At 33.8% G+C, this 17414-nt stretch overlaps 2 protein-coding genes across 6 annotated transcripts in view; one reads left to right on the plus strand and one right to left on the minus strand.

Moving 5' to 3' along the window:
* LOC126759530 (neurotrimin) overlaps window positions 1-9011 on the plus strand; it is an 88862-nt gene extending 79851 nt beyond the window's left edge. For all 4 annotated transcript variants that reach the window (XM_050474391.1, XM_050474392.1, XM_050474393.1 and 1 more), the window contains exon 10: window positions 744-9011. In XM_050474391.1, the coding sequence (XP_050330348.1) occupies window positions 744-992 (249 nt within the window). In that variant the 3' untranslated portion in view covers window positions 993-9011. The remainder of the gene's footprint in view (window positions 1-743) is intronic.
* Window positions 1333-17414, minus strand: part of LOC126759527 (protein misato) — a 116255-nt gene continuing 100173 nt past the window's right edge. For both annotated transcript variants that reach the window (XM_050474388.1, XM_050474387.1), the window contains one exon: window positions 1333-1413. The gene's annotated coding sequence lies outside the window, so the exon portion shown is untranslated. The remainder of the gene's footprint in view (window positions 1414-17414) is intronic.

Here is a 17414-nt window from a genome sequence, read left to right on the forward strand (position 1 = left end):
GCGGGACAGCCGGCAAGCCATTTCAAAGCGACTACATGTGACTACAGAATAATTCAGAAACAAGGAACTTGGGTACCTTATTATTATCTTTTCACCTGTTAACAATTGCACCTATGGCAAAAAAAAGGGTTTTCTTCATCGAATCGTAAAGGGTGATTCATTATAGCAACCCAAAAAAGACCGTGTCGAACCGAGCTGAACACTGCACGATAAGCGGCCTCAATAAAAGTAAAATCACGAAGCATTCGACCTCATATTGCCAAACCCTTTAAAATCCAACTGGAAACGCTTAAATGGGATATTCCTCAGATATTGCACCATCAGATTGTTATACGTTCCTTTCGATGGCACATGGTTTGTCTCAGAAGCGAATCCACTTACAAGACGTGATCGTGGATTAATTCTTGGATAGCTCTGTTAGAAAGATGTAACGAAGTTGTGACAAGCGATGGGCAATAAAATTTTATTTTCATTAAAAAAAAAACAGCGGGAACTTAGTTGCGCACCATATATAATACAATTATTTCTTACTATTGGAAATCATTTAAGTCTCCGAGAGCTAGGTTACTAATTATTAAGATAAATTATATTTCAAGAGGAGAGTTCCGCTCATGATTTTGGCGAGAAAATTCAGTATTACTAATCTACAACATATCTGTGTAGATATAGTTTTTAACTAGATAAATAATCAATATTTACGTAGGACCGCAACTAAAAAGTATGTATGTATATCTACTTTACAGAAAAATGACGCGACACTGAAAGATAGTCGTCACGAGGACGGTTCACGTAATCAAAATGGACGCCTCTACAAGGAGCGCGGCAGCGATGCGGAGCTGCAAAGTGCCGGTCAAACGCTCAGTCGGCGATGGAGTACACAGTATTTGCTGGCGCTAACGCTATTCGTATCACTAGCAACAAGTGCAACGACAACAACAATAACAACTAAAGCAGTTACAATGGTAAGCAGACGAAGTCTGAATAATTTATAGCTCAAAAATTGAAAGTAAGCACAACAAAACACATACATACATACGTACGAATGAAACCAAAAAAAATGCATAGCAAGGAAATATAAAGTACACGAATAAGCAGAACAGCAGGCATAAATATAGTTAAAATAACGACTCAATAAATAAATGTAATAAATAATTAAAATAAAATAAAATTAAATTATAGAAATATGCAAAAAAAAAGAAATATGGAATTATAGCGGTATTAGCGTAAAGCAAACCAAAAAAATAACTGAGTTAAATGTTACCTCTCTAGCGAAATGTGTTTCTATGACAATGACTGTTGACTGTATTTTTTAGCAGCTGACGTACTTACATATGTAATTAGCGAAGAGTTGCTTGGCGGCCTTTGAAGTTAAACAACCCAGCAAACTTTAAAGTGAAATATATTGTAGTTTAGCTACGGAATAGAAAAAGAAAATACACAAAGAAAAATAAATTAACAAAATGCTTTGCATAAGTATTTGTATTAGTTTGCATACATACATACATACATATATATAAATGTGTAGATAAATTTTGCAGTGGAAATGAAAATATATACATATATGTATAATATAAATACATATTTATATAGAAATGTATGAATGCTAAATATGAAATAACCGTCAGCCAAAAGCAGTATTACGAGCATTTTGTTAAAAAAAAAAAACAAAAAACGATGAGAGATATAGTGTACTTATGATTTAGGTGTAAAGAGAAAATGCTTATAAAGTCGTAACCACGCCTCTTCTGATATTGTAAATACTTTAGGTCTAGGCAAGATACACTGTATATATGTTTGCACTGTTATACAAAGCAAGTTCTTACCGAGTATAATAAGCAAGTTAAGTTAATATCTACTGCGAAGTTTCTTTAACTGGTTAAGTGTTGAATCAAAAACTAATCTAAAAAAATAGATTTATTTAATATAAAGTTAGTGTTTGGTTTATATGACCAAATGATGACAAGCCGTTTCCATTTTATCTTACCTCTGATTGGGGACTAAAATTGATAAACAAGTCATTTGCGAGAATTTTTTTCATTCTTATATTATACTAAGTGACGTTCACGATGGCTATGTGCCATCCAGTGCTGTATTAGTAATAGTTTACTCGTAAATATTTGTTCGTATTAGGTATCCTGTCGGTTTTTCCTTTTCTCATCGGAGACGAAGGTGTATCTTTAATTTTTCTATTTCTGTGTTTGTATCTTAGTATACACTTCTCCACTGCTTTCATCATTTATTAACTTCGGTGATTGTTTTACGTGTTTTTTTGGCGGACGTTCCATCCGTTTCTACTACTTGACTTTTGGGTCCAGTGTTGCTGCGGTCGTTGACTTATGTTTACCTCGTTTAATCCTACCAGCACTTTGAAAACATTTCTTTTTGATTGTAATACCATCCTCTGCTGTTATACTTCCATCTTCAGCGACTTTAATTCCCATGTCGTCGTTTTTCGTTTGGCTATTCATCAGCGGAATGAGGGTTTAATCTTATATCTATGACAACATAACCAGCTTCCTTAATTCCTCGGAAAGAAGGATTCCCTCGGGAAAAAATATGACACTTGAAGTCTTCTATTTCTGTAAATGGTATAATCGCTCGTTTCAAATCTTTGTCCAAAAATATAGCTGCTTCTACAATGTTTGTACTTTCGTTAATTACAGAGGTGTTTGCGTTGACATCCTCTTCTGTTTTGCCTGCTATTTTAATTTTTTCTAATTTATTGTCTCTCCAATATTCTTTTAGTTCTTCTGCTTTCTTCGTTTCTTCTACTTTTCTCACTCTCTCTCTCTCTCTTTGCTCTTGTCTCATCATCATCTTCAAAAATGTGTTCGATTACTTACTTCAGCTTCATCTTAGTCTTCAAGAGCTTTGTCTTCTACGTGTAGCTGGCCTTCTCTGCGTATGCCTTCTTCTCAAAGGTAATGTCTTTTACGCGGATCTCGCCTTCTGTTCATTGTTGTATTAAATCCGCAGTGCGCGACTGCTTTTTGTTGACTTGTTTTTAAACGAACGTTTTAGTTGCCTTTTCAGGAGATTGGTAACATTTACTGCAAAGGCTATTTTACAAGAACGATCTCATTACTGGAGGTCACACTACTCAAGAATGAAATATTCCTCACTAGATGGCGTGTATATCAATTTTAGTCCCCCCTTAGAGGTAAAATAAAATTGTATAGTTCGTCATCATTTGGTCTTACAAATCAAGTAGTTAAACATATGCGATGCTTATCCAGCTGGGAATTGTCTTGCTTCATAGAATTGTTTCAGGATTTGTTAGCGATAAATTATATAAAATCCTCTCAAAATTAAGTTAAACATCGGTGCAGTAAAGGTGGGAGGGAGAGCCCTTATCATTATTATTGTTGAAAACAACTTTTTTTTATATTTAATAGGCAATTTATTTTATACGAAATCAATCAAGATGTATGTGAAGTGGATATTGTTCGGTAATGATCCAACATATTTTTTTTGGTTTTTGGATTTTAGATATTTTAAACAGAAAAATCCTATTTTTCGTCAGAAAGGGTCAACGAACCGAAAATTTTGCAAAATGATTTCCCGATTATTACGTTTAGGTAAGGTTGTTATACTCGCCAATATACAACTGATGTATTGGTCCTATGTAATGCTAGAAGGAGATTCAGTTTTATTTGAGCTAAAGTATTCGTCATACAGCTCAACGCTTTTTGAGAACTATATTAGAGAATTAGTCTCTAATTTGATGGAATTAATGTCTTGTACTTTCATCTAGCCTCTAGTACTGCGATGCTATGCTCTAGATATCTAAGATGAGTTCCAGGTAGAGAAGAAGCAGGAGAGGTGTTCTAGCGCCCATCTCTTGCTTAACTTCCAACACATAATACAGTCTTTTCGAGACCATGTGAATAAAAAAGCAAACTCTGACTCTGATTGCCGCTTAGCTATAAACGGATATTGGTCTTCTTTACATTGTTTCCTAACCGCACAGATGAACGGACTACTATATAAACCATATTCGAGAAAATAATTTCACTTCTATGATTAGGTTTATCATTGAATAATTAATGCTCAAGTGAGGTCCTGATAGAACAAGGTCTAGTTACTTCGCTAAAATACCATTTGTCAAGATGACCATAGTGCGCGAACCACTTTGATTGGATTTTTCTAAGAATACTATTTAGTTTGAATCGTTTCAGGTCTCGTGTTTATAAACGACTTTAACGATTGACAATTTGTATTCAAGTTTCGTCCCGTAGGAAACAAGCAAAACCAAATCAAACAACCCAATAAAATAGTAGAAATTTGACGAGTACAAAATCTCATCCCATGCAATTTAAATCATTTTTGCTGGAATTTGTTTTCATTTTTATATGACATACATATAACATAAATATAGTTTAGATAACCTGAACAATATATTACTTATTTTCAAAACTATTTCGTGATTTGACTCCAAAACACTTATTTTTTCATAAGGAACGCAAAGACATTAAATTTCCAGTTGGATAAAATGCATTATAAACATACATATGTATGTATATTTAAGAAATATATATAAATATGCATTAATTTATAAACATTAAATGCTAAATCAAAAGCCAGCAGCATAACCAAAAACCTTCGCCACGACGCATATATACATACACATATGTAAATGTTATAAGAGTATTTAGGCAAAAATAAAATGTAATTGTAAATCAATATAGCAAATATAAGTAAATAAATAATATAGAAAATAATTAAAAAATAACAAAAATGCTAAAAATGCTAAAAAATGTGCCAAATCGAAATAAGTGAAAAATGTAAGTTGAAGTTCATATGGAATAACTTAAATACTCTCGACAGCGTTTGTGTTTCTGTGTGTTACGTGGCCATCGGAATATCATACTATATATAATATGTGTAGTTGCAACTCAAAAGTCGATTTTATTTGCAGATTTTTTTTTTAAAATGTTTGGACAGCAATATGTTTGTATTTGTAATCTTTCAGTTCCAAAAATTGGCTATAAATGAAAAATCTGATCTCAAATCGGCAAAAGAGAAAAGATTTGCATTTATTTCCTATAAGAAATACTTTAACAATATAGTAGAATTATATATACATATATATTTAAATGATCAGGATAACGAGACGAGTTGAAATCCGGTTGACTTTCTATCTGTCTGCCTACCTGTCCGTTCGTGTAAGCTGCAACTTGAGTAAAAATTGAGATATCTTAATGAAACTTGGTATGAGCGTTCCTTGGCAAAAAAGTAAGGATGATCTACATTGGGAAACCAATGCATTGTCTGTACGACGATACCGACAGAAGCATGGTAAATAAAATAAAAACCCGATGGAACGAGCTACATACGTGGGTGCAGAACTGCAAAAGTCAAGTGCAAAACGTTAGATCAGAAGTACACAGAATTCATATTGGCACTCGATAGAAACGACTGTAGGAACATGATGGCAATACTAACTGGTCACTGTCTGGTGGCGACACACGCCAGCAGGATGGGGCTGACAGTTCGAGAATACTGCAGGAATTATCTAAAGCAAAACACCAGGGAAACAATAAAAATGGAAACAATCTTGTGCACTTGTCCTGCATTGGCAAGATTACGATGTAAGCATCTGGATCTAGCAACTGAACTCCATCTGATATCGCAATGTACCAAAACTAATCTATGCATGGTTTACTGCCCTTCCATATTAACCTAACCTAACATATCTCGGGACCTGCTCGACAGATTTCAACCAAATTCAGTATACGACATTACTTTAATGTTCCTAAGTCACACTGTGAAAATGGGCGAGATCAGACAACAACCACGCCTACATTCCATACAACACAATTTTTAATTACTTTTTATTCTTTTGTTTTCCGATATACAAATAAAGAAGCAATCAATATAACGCGATATTGTAGTAGTATGTCACCTTACGACCAAAAATTGTTCAACTCGAATCAAAATTATTCAAGCCCCTATGTACGGAATACAGCTATAATTGACTTTCGACAAAAAATATCGGCCAATGAATGAGTTATTTAACTCAAATTTAGAAAAAAATTCTCTCCCGTTAATAGTATGGAATGTCGATGTTTCAAAAGTGGGTTGAATCGGATGAACACTGCCTTTAGCCCCCATATAACTAATATAAAGATTTTTGTTTTACTCATAACAATGTATCTTTCTGACTCACATGAATAAAATTGGGCGAAAACTTGACTTAGCCCCCATATAACACGCGGCTGACTTTACTTCATATGATTAATGATTATATGTAAAGAACTTTGATGAAACCTTGGGCACATTCTATTAGTATGTGGTATATTTATTCTATGTAGTATTGGTTAAAATAGATAAAACTCTATTCAAAAGTACCCTCAACTCCCATATACTACTTATAATGATTCTCGTTATTCTAACCAGCTTTGTGCCGATCGATCAGTGAGTATTATTTATACATACTACAATTATGTATATATAAAATTACTTTACATTAATTTCGCGAGTGTACCTGAGCAATATCAAAATTAACGCAGTCAGACCATCCCTTTCTCTGCTCCAATGCACCCTATACAAGTATAATGAATTAGATCCTCTTGTTGAAGTTTTCCAACTCCACTCAACATTTTAAATTTAGCTTCTTCGGTCGTGTTAATATGACATATAACACATGTCTCATTTGACGAGGTTTTTAATTTAATTTTAGCTGACACGAACCTAAAATATGAAATAAAATTAAGTCTAAGTTTTTGGCCTTCAATATAAATCATGAAGATATTAAATTTGATTGCAATTTATTCACGATTTAATCGGATAGTTTATGTTTAAAAGCAACATGTTTTGTTTTAATATAAAGTTTTGCTAACATCTGAAGGAATTTCGCCGACTTTGATTACTGCAAGTTGTAAGGGTATAAAGGTATAAAGTATTCGCTTACACCCGTACTTAGCCCTTTCCAACTTCATTCCTTGTAAAGTTTGGCAACATTTTGCTACATAAATGGCTGCAAATTTTGGCATATTATTTAAAATACACAATTTTTGTTAATGCTTCAACTAGAGTTGGACGGTTAGACACTGTATGACGCTATTCTCCGCACTTGACAACTTCAACACTTTGCAATTTATTAAGATTTATTATTATGTCATAAATAAAAAGTTCTTTTCTGGAGCAAGATGTTAAAATTTTCGTTTTGAAGCTTTATATTTAATGAGCATTGACACATTTTAACAAAAGGTTTTTTACTTGATAAAAATCATCAATATTTTGTCGATTTATCAAGTGCGCAGAATAGAGGTGTAAAGGTAATATATGGACCGCAAAGTTGTTGCCCTTTGAAGTGACAATAGACATATGTAAACTTATCGTATGCTTACATGTTTTAAAAAGTCCTTAGCCTGACCGAGAAGGAGCAAGAAACAAAAATCTCTATCCTTATTCTAGAGTAATAACTATTATTGCAAGAGTTACGCCGAATATTATCCAGCCTAATGGGCAGGCAAGTACTTGCTTCGTCGTATAAATAATTGTGAACCTCTTTCGTGAAGATCACAAGTTGCAGTAACTCCCTGATAATCAAAAAACAAATTACCAAAATTCGTGAAATTGTGTTGATAGGCTCTAAAATTAAATTTCATGACTTTTTATCAGTTTGTTGGAACCGCTGCCATTCAAACCAAAAGATTGGACTCCATTATTTGTATGGAAACCCTTTTTATTTGACGAGTTATCTTCACGAAATTTGCACATATTATTCTCCCAGGTAACAGTGCAATCCCGAATCTCAGATTGGGCCACCATAGCATAGAGCTGCCATAAAAATTTAATGATTGGAATTGCTTTAAGAAATCGTTTATTGTTATAGTATCTTATTAGTTTGAATATCATCTGTCATACAGCTTCCAACATATAAATCGAAGAGTTTAATTTATTAACTAACGTTCATGCTTAACTCTGGACATGTTTTGTTAGTCATTACGACCAACAATCATCCGAGTTTTGCAAACAGAAGCAAAATCGCGAAACCCGTCCATGGTTAAGCTCAAAATGGAAGCGAAAACTGAACTATTTTGAAGGCTTTGAAAACTTCTAGTCTTCGCACTGTCGAACCGACAACGAAATGTTGAGGGACCGTTACAAACATTTTCATACTTTCATTAAAAAAAATTGTTAGACCAAAAAATGCTCAGACCTTGTAGCTGAAACAGTGAGTGCTTTATTACACATTTTCATTTATTCTTATATTAAAGCTTTCAAAACATATTGCAGTGAAATATTAAATTTTCATTAAATCAGCTATTTTATTCTGGGTCATTAAAATTCCAAAACATATCACACTAATACGTGAGTCCAAAAATATTAATTTACCCAATGATATCAAAAAATTATTCATAAATATAGTTTTATTTTTCGAAATCATGCAAAATACAAAGCTAAATGCAAAATTTCGAAACGTGCGCAAAAGTCAACAAATAAATTAAAATTGGATTGGAATTTAGTAAAAATTATACAAATATAGGCATACATTTAGGTATATGTAAGGCAACACGCACGGAAGTGTACGTGTGCGGAACAGGATATGCCGGCTCGAAAATACACATAGACCATTTGTGTGAAATAATGCGGAAAATATATTTAATTAAAATGTTTGTTAGACAAATCAATTATTGAATATTATGAAATTAAAAGAGTTAAAAAAATGTGGATAATAAAGTAATAACTTGTAATATTGGTCACGGCAAACAGCATATGTAATTAAAGTGGAAAAAAACGCTAAATTATTGAAGCCACATTAGTAAGTGTCTATGCTAAAAAAAAGATATATATACAGGTATATATATACATATATATATGACAAATAAGCAGAACAAACAGCGCTAAATGCTTTTAGGGCCGATAAGTATTATTACATTTAAAATTTGCAAAAAACAAACAAGAAAAAAAAAAATTAAAGTAAATATAAAACCAAAAATATTTGCGTAAAATATTCATGAATACTTTGTTGTTGACTGAAGCTCATCGAAAGTGAAATGCATTCCATTTTCATGATGCAGAAATAAAAACAAAAAGTAAAATATAAAATTTGGCATAAAAAACCAGTCATGCAGTGCATAAAACAATATACAAATATTCAATCTATGGCAACCCTGCAGTAAAAAATGTTGGCGCAGGACTCAATAATAATGTGGCGTTTAGCGAGAAAATACTGGTATTAGTTGTGGACTAGTTATAGCAAAGCAGCAAATTTTCAAACGCAATCTGGTTGCTTTGTATCATTACTTGGACTAGTACTAATTGGTACTAGTTGTGGTCTAGTTATAGCTAACCAGCAAATTTTAAGACGCAATATGGTGCTTTGTATCATTACTTGGACTAGTACTAATTGATACTAGTTTCGGACTAGTTATAGCTAAGCAGAAAATTTTCAAACACAATATGGTTATTTTGTATGATTACCTCGACTAGTACTAATTGGTACTTGTTACAGCTAACCCGCAAATTTTAAGACACAATATGGTTGCTTTGTATCATTACTTAGACTAGTACTAATTGGTACTAGTTACGGACTAGTTACAGCTAACCAGCAAATTTTCACACACAATATTCTTGCTTTGTGTCATTACTTCGATATACAACCACACTTGGTACTAGTGGTAAACTAGTGTCAGTGCAACTAAAGCCAACCAAATATAAGGTTAAGTTTGACAAATCGCTGACACTTCTACTGTACAACAACTGTAATACTTTTTTATCACTTTCTGCTTAAGACCACTTACAACTGTGAGCGCAAAGCGCATTTTTTACTGCAGGGTCTCTGACATAGTTAAATGGGAAATACAACAAAAAAAAAATACCAAGGACGCCTAAGCTATAACGTTCAAACACTAAAAAAATATAAGCAAAACAAAAGCATTTATCTGTAAATAACTCACAAACATCTATCGCATCATTAATATATGCATACAAACAAATACTTATAAAAGTATGCATGCATGAGTATTTGTGTTAACTGTTCATTTGGCTCGCTGTCATTGCATATGCCAACACAAAACAAATACATATATACAAAAGCGCATCAGATATATATATAAAATATGTATATGTATGTATGTTAAAATCAAATAGTTATAGTCATAACTTATGCCTAGTTTTAGTTGTTGTAAATAACGTTTGTATTTGTAAAGTATGACAAAGTATTACCAATATAAAGATTAATGCGAAAAAGTCCGGTGGAAAAAATTTATAAAACAACAAAATATAAAAAGTAACTAAAAATATGCAAAATTGAAATGATGAAATGAAATAAAAATAAATAAAAAATTATGAAAAATTGCATTTGCTTTCAGTGGTGTAACTGTGGGCGAGAGGTGAGTAGAAGTTATGTGGCAAATATTATTGACGACACAGCAAAATATCGGGTGATTTTTTAAGAGCTTGATAACTTTTTTTTTAAAAAAAACGCATAAAATTTGCAAAATCTCATCGGTTCTTTATTTGAAACGTTAGATTGGTTCATGACATTTACTTTTTGAAGATAATTTCATTTAAATGTTGACCGCGGCTGCGTCTTAGGTGGTCCATTCGGAAAGTCCAATTTTGGGCAACTTTTTCGAGCATTTCGGCCGGAATAGCCCGAATTTCTTCGGAAATGTTGTCTTCCAAAGCTGGAATAGTTGCTGGCTTATTTCTGTAGACTTTAGACTTGACGTAGCCCCACAAAAAATAGTCTAAAGGCGTTAAATCGCATGATCTTGGTGGCCAACTGCCCATGCATCCCGAAAAATGCACTGTTTGGTGTGGTTTGTACGCTGGTGGAATCATTGGACCGTATTTCCAAAGTGAAAAAATACATGTTTTAGTTAAAACCTTAACGTAGAACTTCGACGAAGAAAAAAACATTTTAAATTAGATTTTTGGCAGACGTTTTTAGAAAAAACTGAAAATTTCACAAACATTTTTTTTTTAATAGTTGTAATCGAAAAAATGCCGTCGTTCAAGTCTTTAAGAATTGTATCTCAAAGGCATGTTTAAATTTCTAGAAGATCGGTTGAATAGCTCTAGAGAAATCTTGCCAATCGACTTCAAAAACACAGTTCAGAGAAAAACGGTGCACTTAGCCCAGCTAGCTTCGAGCGCACTCGAGGCTGTATCTCCGGAACTATTACTCGGATCAACTAGAAAATTTAGGACACTATTGTAGAACACTATAGTAGTGTTGTAGAATAATTTTAAAAAATCTTTTTTGAAACCCGTAAACCCATGTAACCCCTTAAGGAAGGTTTACGTAGAAGTCACCATATGTAACAACACGCCGACCGGACTACGGACCCAACTTATTTCAGACACGCCCATCACGAAATACACAGTAGAGCAGCACTAATGCCTTCACCGTTTCCCTCGCAGTGAATAGCGTATTTGGAGTTTAACTACCACCCATATCAGACGAAGAGCTCGAGTTGCCCGAGAATCTAGAGTGACCATTTCGCAACTTTTTTCTGTATATTGAAACAGGTTAAGCTCCTACCTAACGAGATTAACCCGGACATAACATATACAGTATATAAATTGAGAGTTCTAATTTCACATTTTGAAAACTTAGATATCCTAAATTATTTTTACAGTTCTAATCAGCACTTTTAGAGTCGTGGCAGCTAGACCAGATTGAGAGGACGACGAAATTTTAAAAGTTACTTTAGAAATGCTGCTATTGATACTTTGTTCAGTTTTGTTGAATCATACGATAGTAACATTTGCAACGGATCACAAGGGTAGATATCATGACAACCAGGATGCGGCTCTTTCTCTCCTCTACTTCAAGAACACGCAAGCTAAGTAATAGATGTCGTTGTAGTCGTATATATCCAGTGCTACCAATCATATTGTATCATACCATATAGTGTTGGAAAGGTGAGATATTAAGCTTTATTTAGCCAAAAAAAATTAAATTCGGGCAAGTTTAAAAAAAGTTACAGCTGTTTAAAAATGAGTGAACATAATGAAGAAATTTACCAGATTTGAAATTTTTTTATAAAAACGGAAGAATGCTATGCAAGCCACCAATGAAATTTGTTAAGTTTACGGAAACGATGCTGTATCAGTATGTGTAGCACAACAATAGTTCGTCCGCTTCCGTTCTTTCGATGTGAAAGATGCACCTCGCTCTGGTCGAGCTATCGTTGAAAAAGTCAATGAAATTATGGAAAAGACTGACCAGGACCATCACATAATCAGCCATGACATCGCTAAGGAACTTAACATTCGTCATTAAACAGCTTTGAACCATTTAAAAAAGGCTGGCTACAAAAAGAAGCTCGATGTTTGGCTACCACATGAATTGTGTGTGAAAAATTTAATGGACCGAATTAACATCTGCGATTCTTCGCTGAAACGAAATGAAATCGAACCATTTCTCAAGCGAATGGTAACAGAAGACGAAAAGTGGATCAACTACGACTATAATGTACGAACAAGATCATGGTCCAAGCGTGGTGAAGCTCAACAAATGGTCGCAAAGCAAGAATTAACGCCTCGAAAGGTTATGCTGAGTGTTTGGTGGGACTGGAAAGGAATCATTCACTATGAGCTGATCCAGCCTGGTCGAACGATTGATTCTACATTTTACTGTCAACAACTGATGAGATTGAAGCAAAGAATCGAAAAAAAACGACCAGAACTGATCCCCTAATGGAGTAAAGTTGGCTTCAAGAGAAGCCTGCGCAAATTACTTTTCGCAGTTTTTCACCGAGAAACCAGAAAAGTTTCACACTGATGGAATAATGTCTCTAGCGGAAAAATGGCAAAAAGTGGTCGACCAAAATGGTACATTTTTGGTTCATAAAAGTTCTTTATAAATATATAAAAAAAAAATTTAATCTGATTAGAAATACGAAAATACTATTTCGACTACCCAATACATGAAAATTATTAGTATTTTTTTTTTTTTTTTTAATATATTTTATATTTAAAAGATCGATTTATTGTTATATAGATTTCAAAGCCCGCTCGAAATTCAGGCGTCTAGACTAGAGTACCCTCTTAAGTTTTTATATGCGAAGCTTCTGCAATTTTTACTATCGAGAAATAAGTGTCAGGTCACACGGAATCGAAATCGAATATCACTTACAACAATGTCAGTTTTTCAGGCTATTTTCTTAACTGTGAAGAAAGCCAGGCTTAAAGAGGTAGAATATGTAAAAAGGCCACAATTTGAAATTTGTAGAACGTAGTTTTCAAAAATCAAGATATTATCATGATATTAAAAAACCTGAAATTTAAATCTATTTGAAGCGCTTATTATATTTTTAGAACTCGCTTTAGGAACTTACTTCGTGGCACTATAAAAAGGAGGTAACTTTAATATAAAACATAGAAATAATCGGCAGACAAATAACTGCTGTGAGATTAGAGCCCAAAACAATACAAAACGACAAAACTGAAACAATTCAAAAACACACAACAGTGGACTTCAGGATGTAGTTAAGTATAGCAACTTGTTATGTGATTGCGACAAGTGATGCAAAAACAAAAACAAGAACACTGAACAGGGAATTTCAATGCATTGTTGCAACAAGCGGCAAGAATACAGCAGATGGCGGTTGATTGCATTGACAAAACAATATAGACAGACAAAGCGCAGATGGAAAATTAAGATATAGTTAGACTATACTTACATAGCTATAAACATAAATATACAAAAGTATACGCCCGCTTTTTACTGCGATCATAAGAAAAACTGTGTCTGCTTTCCAAATGTAATAAAAACTATGCAAATTTGTAGAAAGAGAGGCAAACAGCGTGTTTCAACTACAAACTCACATCAAATTACAAGGAGCATAGTTTAGAGTTTGCATTGACAGGCCCACACGCACTCCTACACCCCCAGACTCAACACGCCAACAGAAGTATAATAGGCAATAGGAAGACGAGCATAAACGCACAGCGAAACGACAAAACATTCGGATGAGCAGAAGAAGTTTGTTGCCAGTCTGTTGACTTGCAGCCAACAGGAAACTACTGAAATGTCCTGCATGCCGTTTGTTTTGTGTTTATTGTGCTGACAAAGCAAGCAGAACAAACGCGTCACGCTTTATGCACTGTTAATGATTTAATGCTCATCCTCACCCCACTCCACCTTCCATCATATATGCACATATATAGGTAGAAATATATAACTGTGGTTGGTCCCTTAAGCGGAACATATGTAAGTGTCTGCGTTTGGCCACAAATGGCAGAGAGATTTAAAAATAATGTGGCAGCATTCGACAGCATCACTCGCCTGTAACAACTCTGGTCCGGAAGTCTGTCTGAGCAAGAGCAAATAATATGCATAAATTTATATATGCAACTATATATAAATACATATAAATGTACATCTAAAGGTATATGTGAACATGTGTTGGTGCAAAGTTGTCAAATTTATACGAATGTTCATTAGCAGCGTAGGTAAAGCAAACTGCTTTCATTAATTTGTGTCATTCCAATGAAAATATAATTTGTCTGACATTTTTCGTGGAAGCCGGAACATATAGTATTTACCTCCCTTTGTTTAATTTAAAATAATTTCAAAATATAAGATTTCGCTATTTATTATTAGATAATGATTCATTCTGTTTTAATACTGTTTTAACAAAATTTTTGAAGTAGCATAGGATAAAGAAATTAGAAGAAACCTCAGCACACTCGTAGTAAGTGCTTTTCGCCACGAACTACTTGTTTGGTTTTGACTCAGTTTAGAAAATACATCGAAGTAGTTAGCTGTTTATGGATTCCGAACTAATGGAGCGCAAGACCATTTTGTAGCAGAATGTATGTACGATATAGATACATATGCTCTGAATCATCGCTATGACAGATCCAAACATATTTTAATACGAAATATAATTGGCGAGCGAAAAGTTAAAATTAACCAATTCATAAAGTAATATGCTATATATCAAGTACAGTTATTTCTGAAAGCGTTAGTCTCTGCACGTGTTTATTTCAGTACTTGCGGTATTTTCTTTTGAGTCAGTTGTAAAAATAAACAAAGTCCAATATGGTGTTGTCAATAAAGAAGAAAACAGAAATCATTACTTCATATAAAAATAAAATATCCAAACGTCAAATAGCTCGCGAAATGGGCATAAGTGAGTGGGGGGTGCACAATATTATTAAAATTTAAACGAATTTTATTACTTTAAATCGAAAAAGGTGGTGAACATCCGAAAAAAGTAAATAACGAAAGTTAAACGTACGCATCAGGCTGGGAAAATGTTATTTCTTCCGACAAATTCAAATTTAATTCAAAGAGTGAAATAATTTAAAAGTGTATAAAAAATAAAATATTCCCTAAAAAGTGACAGACAAGTAAAAATAGGGAAAACAAGGCTATGGAAGTTTTACATTCGTTTGCTAAAAAATTCGGTTGAAAGCAATATAATGTACGATGGAACATGTAAAAATGGACTGAACTATATTACTAGATCCCCAATTTTATACGAAACCAAAAGATGGAACTGTCGACCAGTCAGTGTCGTGCCGATACGAAAAATTCGTCATAATTTTTTATACACTGAACAGGGTATAATAAGTTTGTCACGAAGTTTTAACACACAGGAGGACGCGTCGGAGACCCTATAAAGTATATATATAAATGATCAGTATGTTGAACTGTGTCGATTTAGCCATCTCCGTCTGTCTGTCTGTATATATACGAACTAGTCCCTCAGTTTTTAAGATATCGTTTTGAAATTTTGCAAACGTCATTTTCTCTTCAAGAAGCTGCTCATTTGTCGGAACTGCCTATATCGAACTACTATAGCATATAGCTACCATACAAACTGAACGATCGGAATCAAGTTCTTGTATGGAAAACTTTCGCATTTGACAAGATATATTCATGAAATTTGGTATAGATTTTTTTCTAAGGCAAAAATATAAGCTCCGAAAAAATTGGTCAGATCGGATTACTAAGCATATAGCTTCCATATAAACTGAACACATAGTTACTAAAAGAAATGTACCTGTGAAAGGTATATTAGCTCCAGTGCAGCCGAAAATAACGTTTTTTCTTGTTTTTTACTAGGTTTAATTGAAATTGGATAAAAAAGTTACAGCAAAAGATACAAAAATTTGTTCCGTAAAAAATAAAACAATATGTGTAGTTACTTTACGGTACGGTGACATTTTTATACTGGCGTTTGTTGGGGATCGCCTAAGTATTACACGAAAAATATTAAAAACTTAAAAATTTTACTGTATATTCTTAAAATATGTATAAATATACTTTTCAAATTTTAGAAGAATTGATGCAGTAATTTGAACGGTATTATCATCTAAACCAAACTAGACGAATGAATTTGAGAAGTTTACATAAACAATTTTCATAAAATAATATTGTTTGCTCGCTTTGTTCATAACATACCAATAACTTTATTTTTTCTATAAAAACCCTTGGCAAAATATTTATATATTCCAAGAAATTAAGAAAAAAAGGTATGACTAAACAGTATCGTAAATACATTTACGCGGTAAAATTTAATGAGAGTTTAGTCTTCATGCGCACAGTGGTTATGCTGGCGCTCAATTTATGCAAGACAAACTCCTTTATGCACTAACTTAGTACCTAGTATTAAAGCTAGTTAGCCTTCGAGTACATTATAATAAATCAGCAATAAATAAATGCTTACGTTAGTATCAGCTCGCCTGCGCCGACTACCGCTTAGCGTGAATTTATATTTAAACAGCTTTACATTCCTTTATCTCATAAAAAAGGCACCTCTTTTTGTTGTTGTTTTCCATTTTTTGCATTTAACCACTGATGCGCTTTTTACGTGCTCACCGCCGTCCGCCGACACAACGTACGCCATTTTAGCCACCTGCAGTTGCCTACTTAAATTTCATGTTTCATCCACACATCAACATACATACATACATACAAATGCACTTATCCGAGTACAGCAACAGCAGCGTATCTGTGAGTGCGGCTATTAATCTTAATGTGCTTGCATGCCAATTTGCCAGCACATATGCACACATACACACATTGCAAGCGAAAAAACGGAAAATAGCTACAAGTGCAAACACACTAGTGTGCAACGCAATACCAACAAGACAAGGTAGAGGTAGGTATTATTATTGTGTATGAAAAATAGTAACAAAAATCCTCAAAATATTTGCAAAGTGTTGGCTGGCGAGCAACCCCAGCTTGTAGTTCAATGATGTTTGGGGCATTGCAAGGTGCTTCCGCAACTTTTGCTAAGCAAAAGCTGTTTAAGTATGTGCGCTGTAGTGTTGCACTTTTCGGTGCTACTCGACGCCTTTGAGTAATGTGCACGAATTACTAACTCTTTCGACTTCCGCTGTAAGCAAGTATAAGCTCTCAGCCCGTATTGCACTTGGCGCTGGTTGTAGCCTTAAATAGCTTGCGGCAGGCACAATGATACAACATTTGGCATTTC

This window comes from Bactrocera neohumeralis, chromosome 5 (assembly GCF_024586455.1).
Source record: "Bactrocera neohumeralis isolate Rockhampton chromosome 5, APGP_CSIRO_Bneo_wtdbg2-racon-allhic-juicebox.fasta_v2, whole genome shotgun sequence".
Lineage (NCBI taxonomy): Eukaryota > Metazoa > Arthropoda > Insecta > Diptera > Tephritidae > Bactrocera > Bactrocera neohumeralis.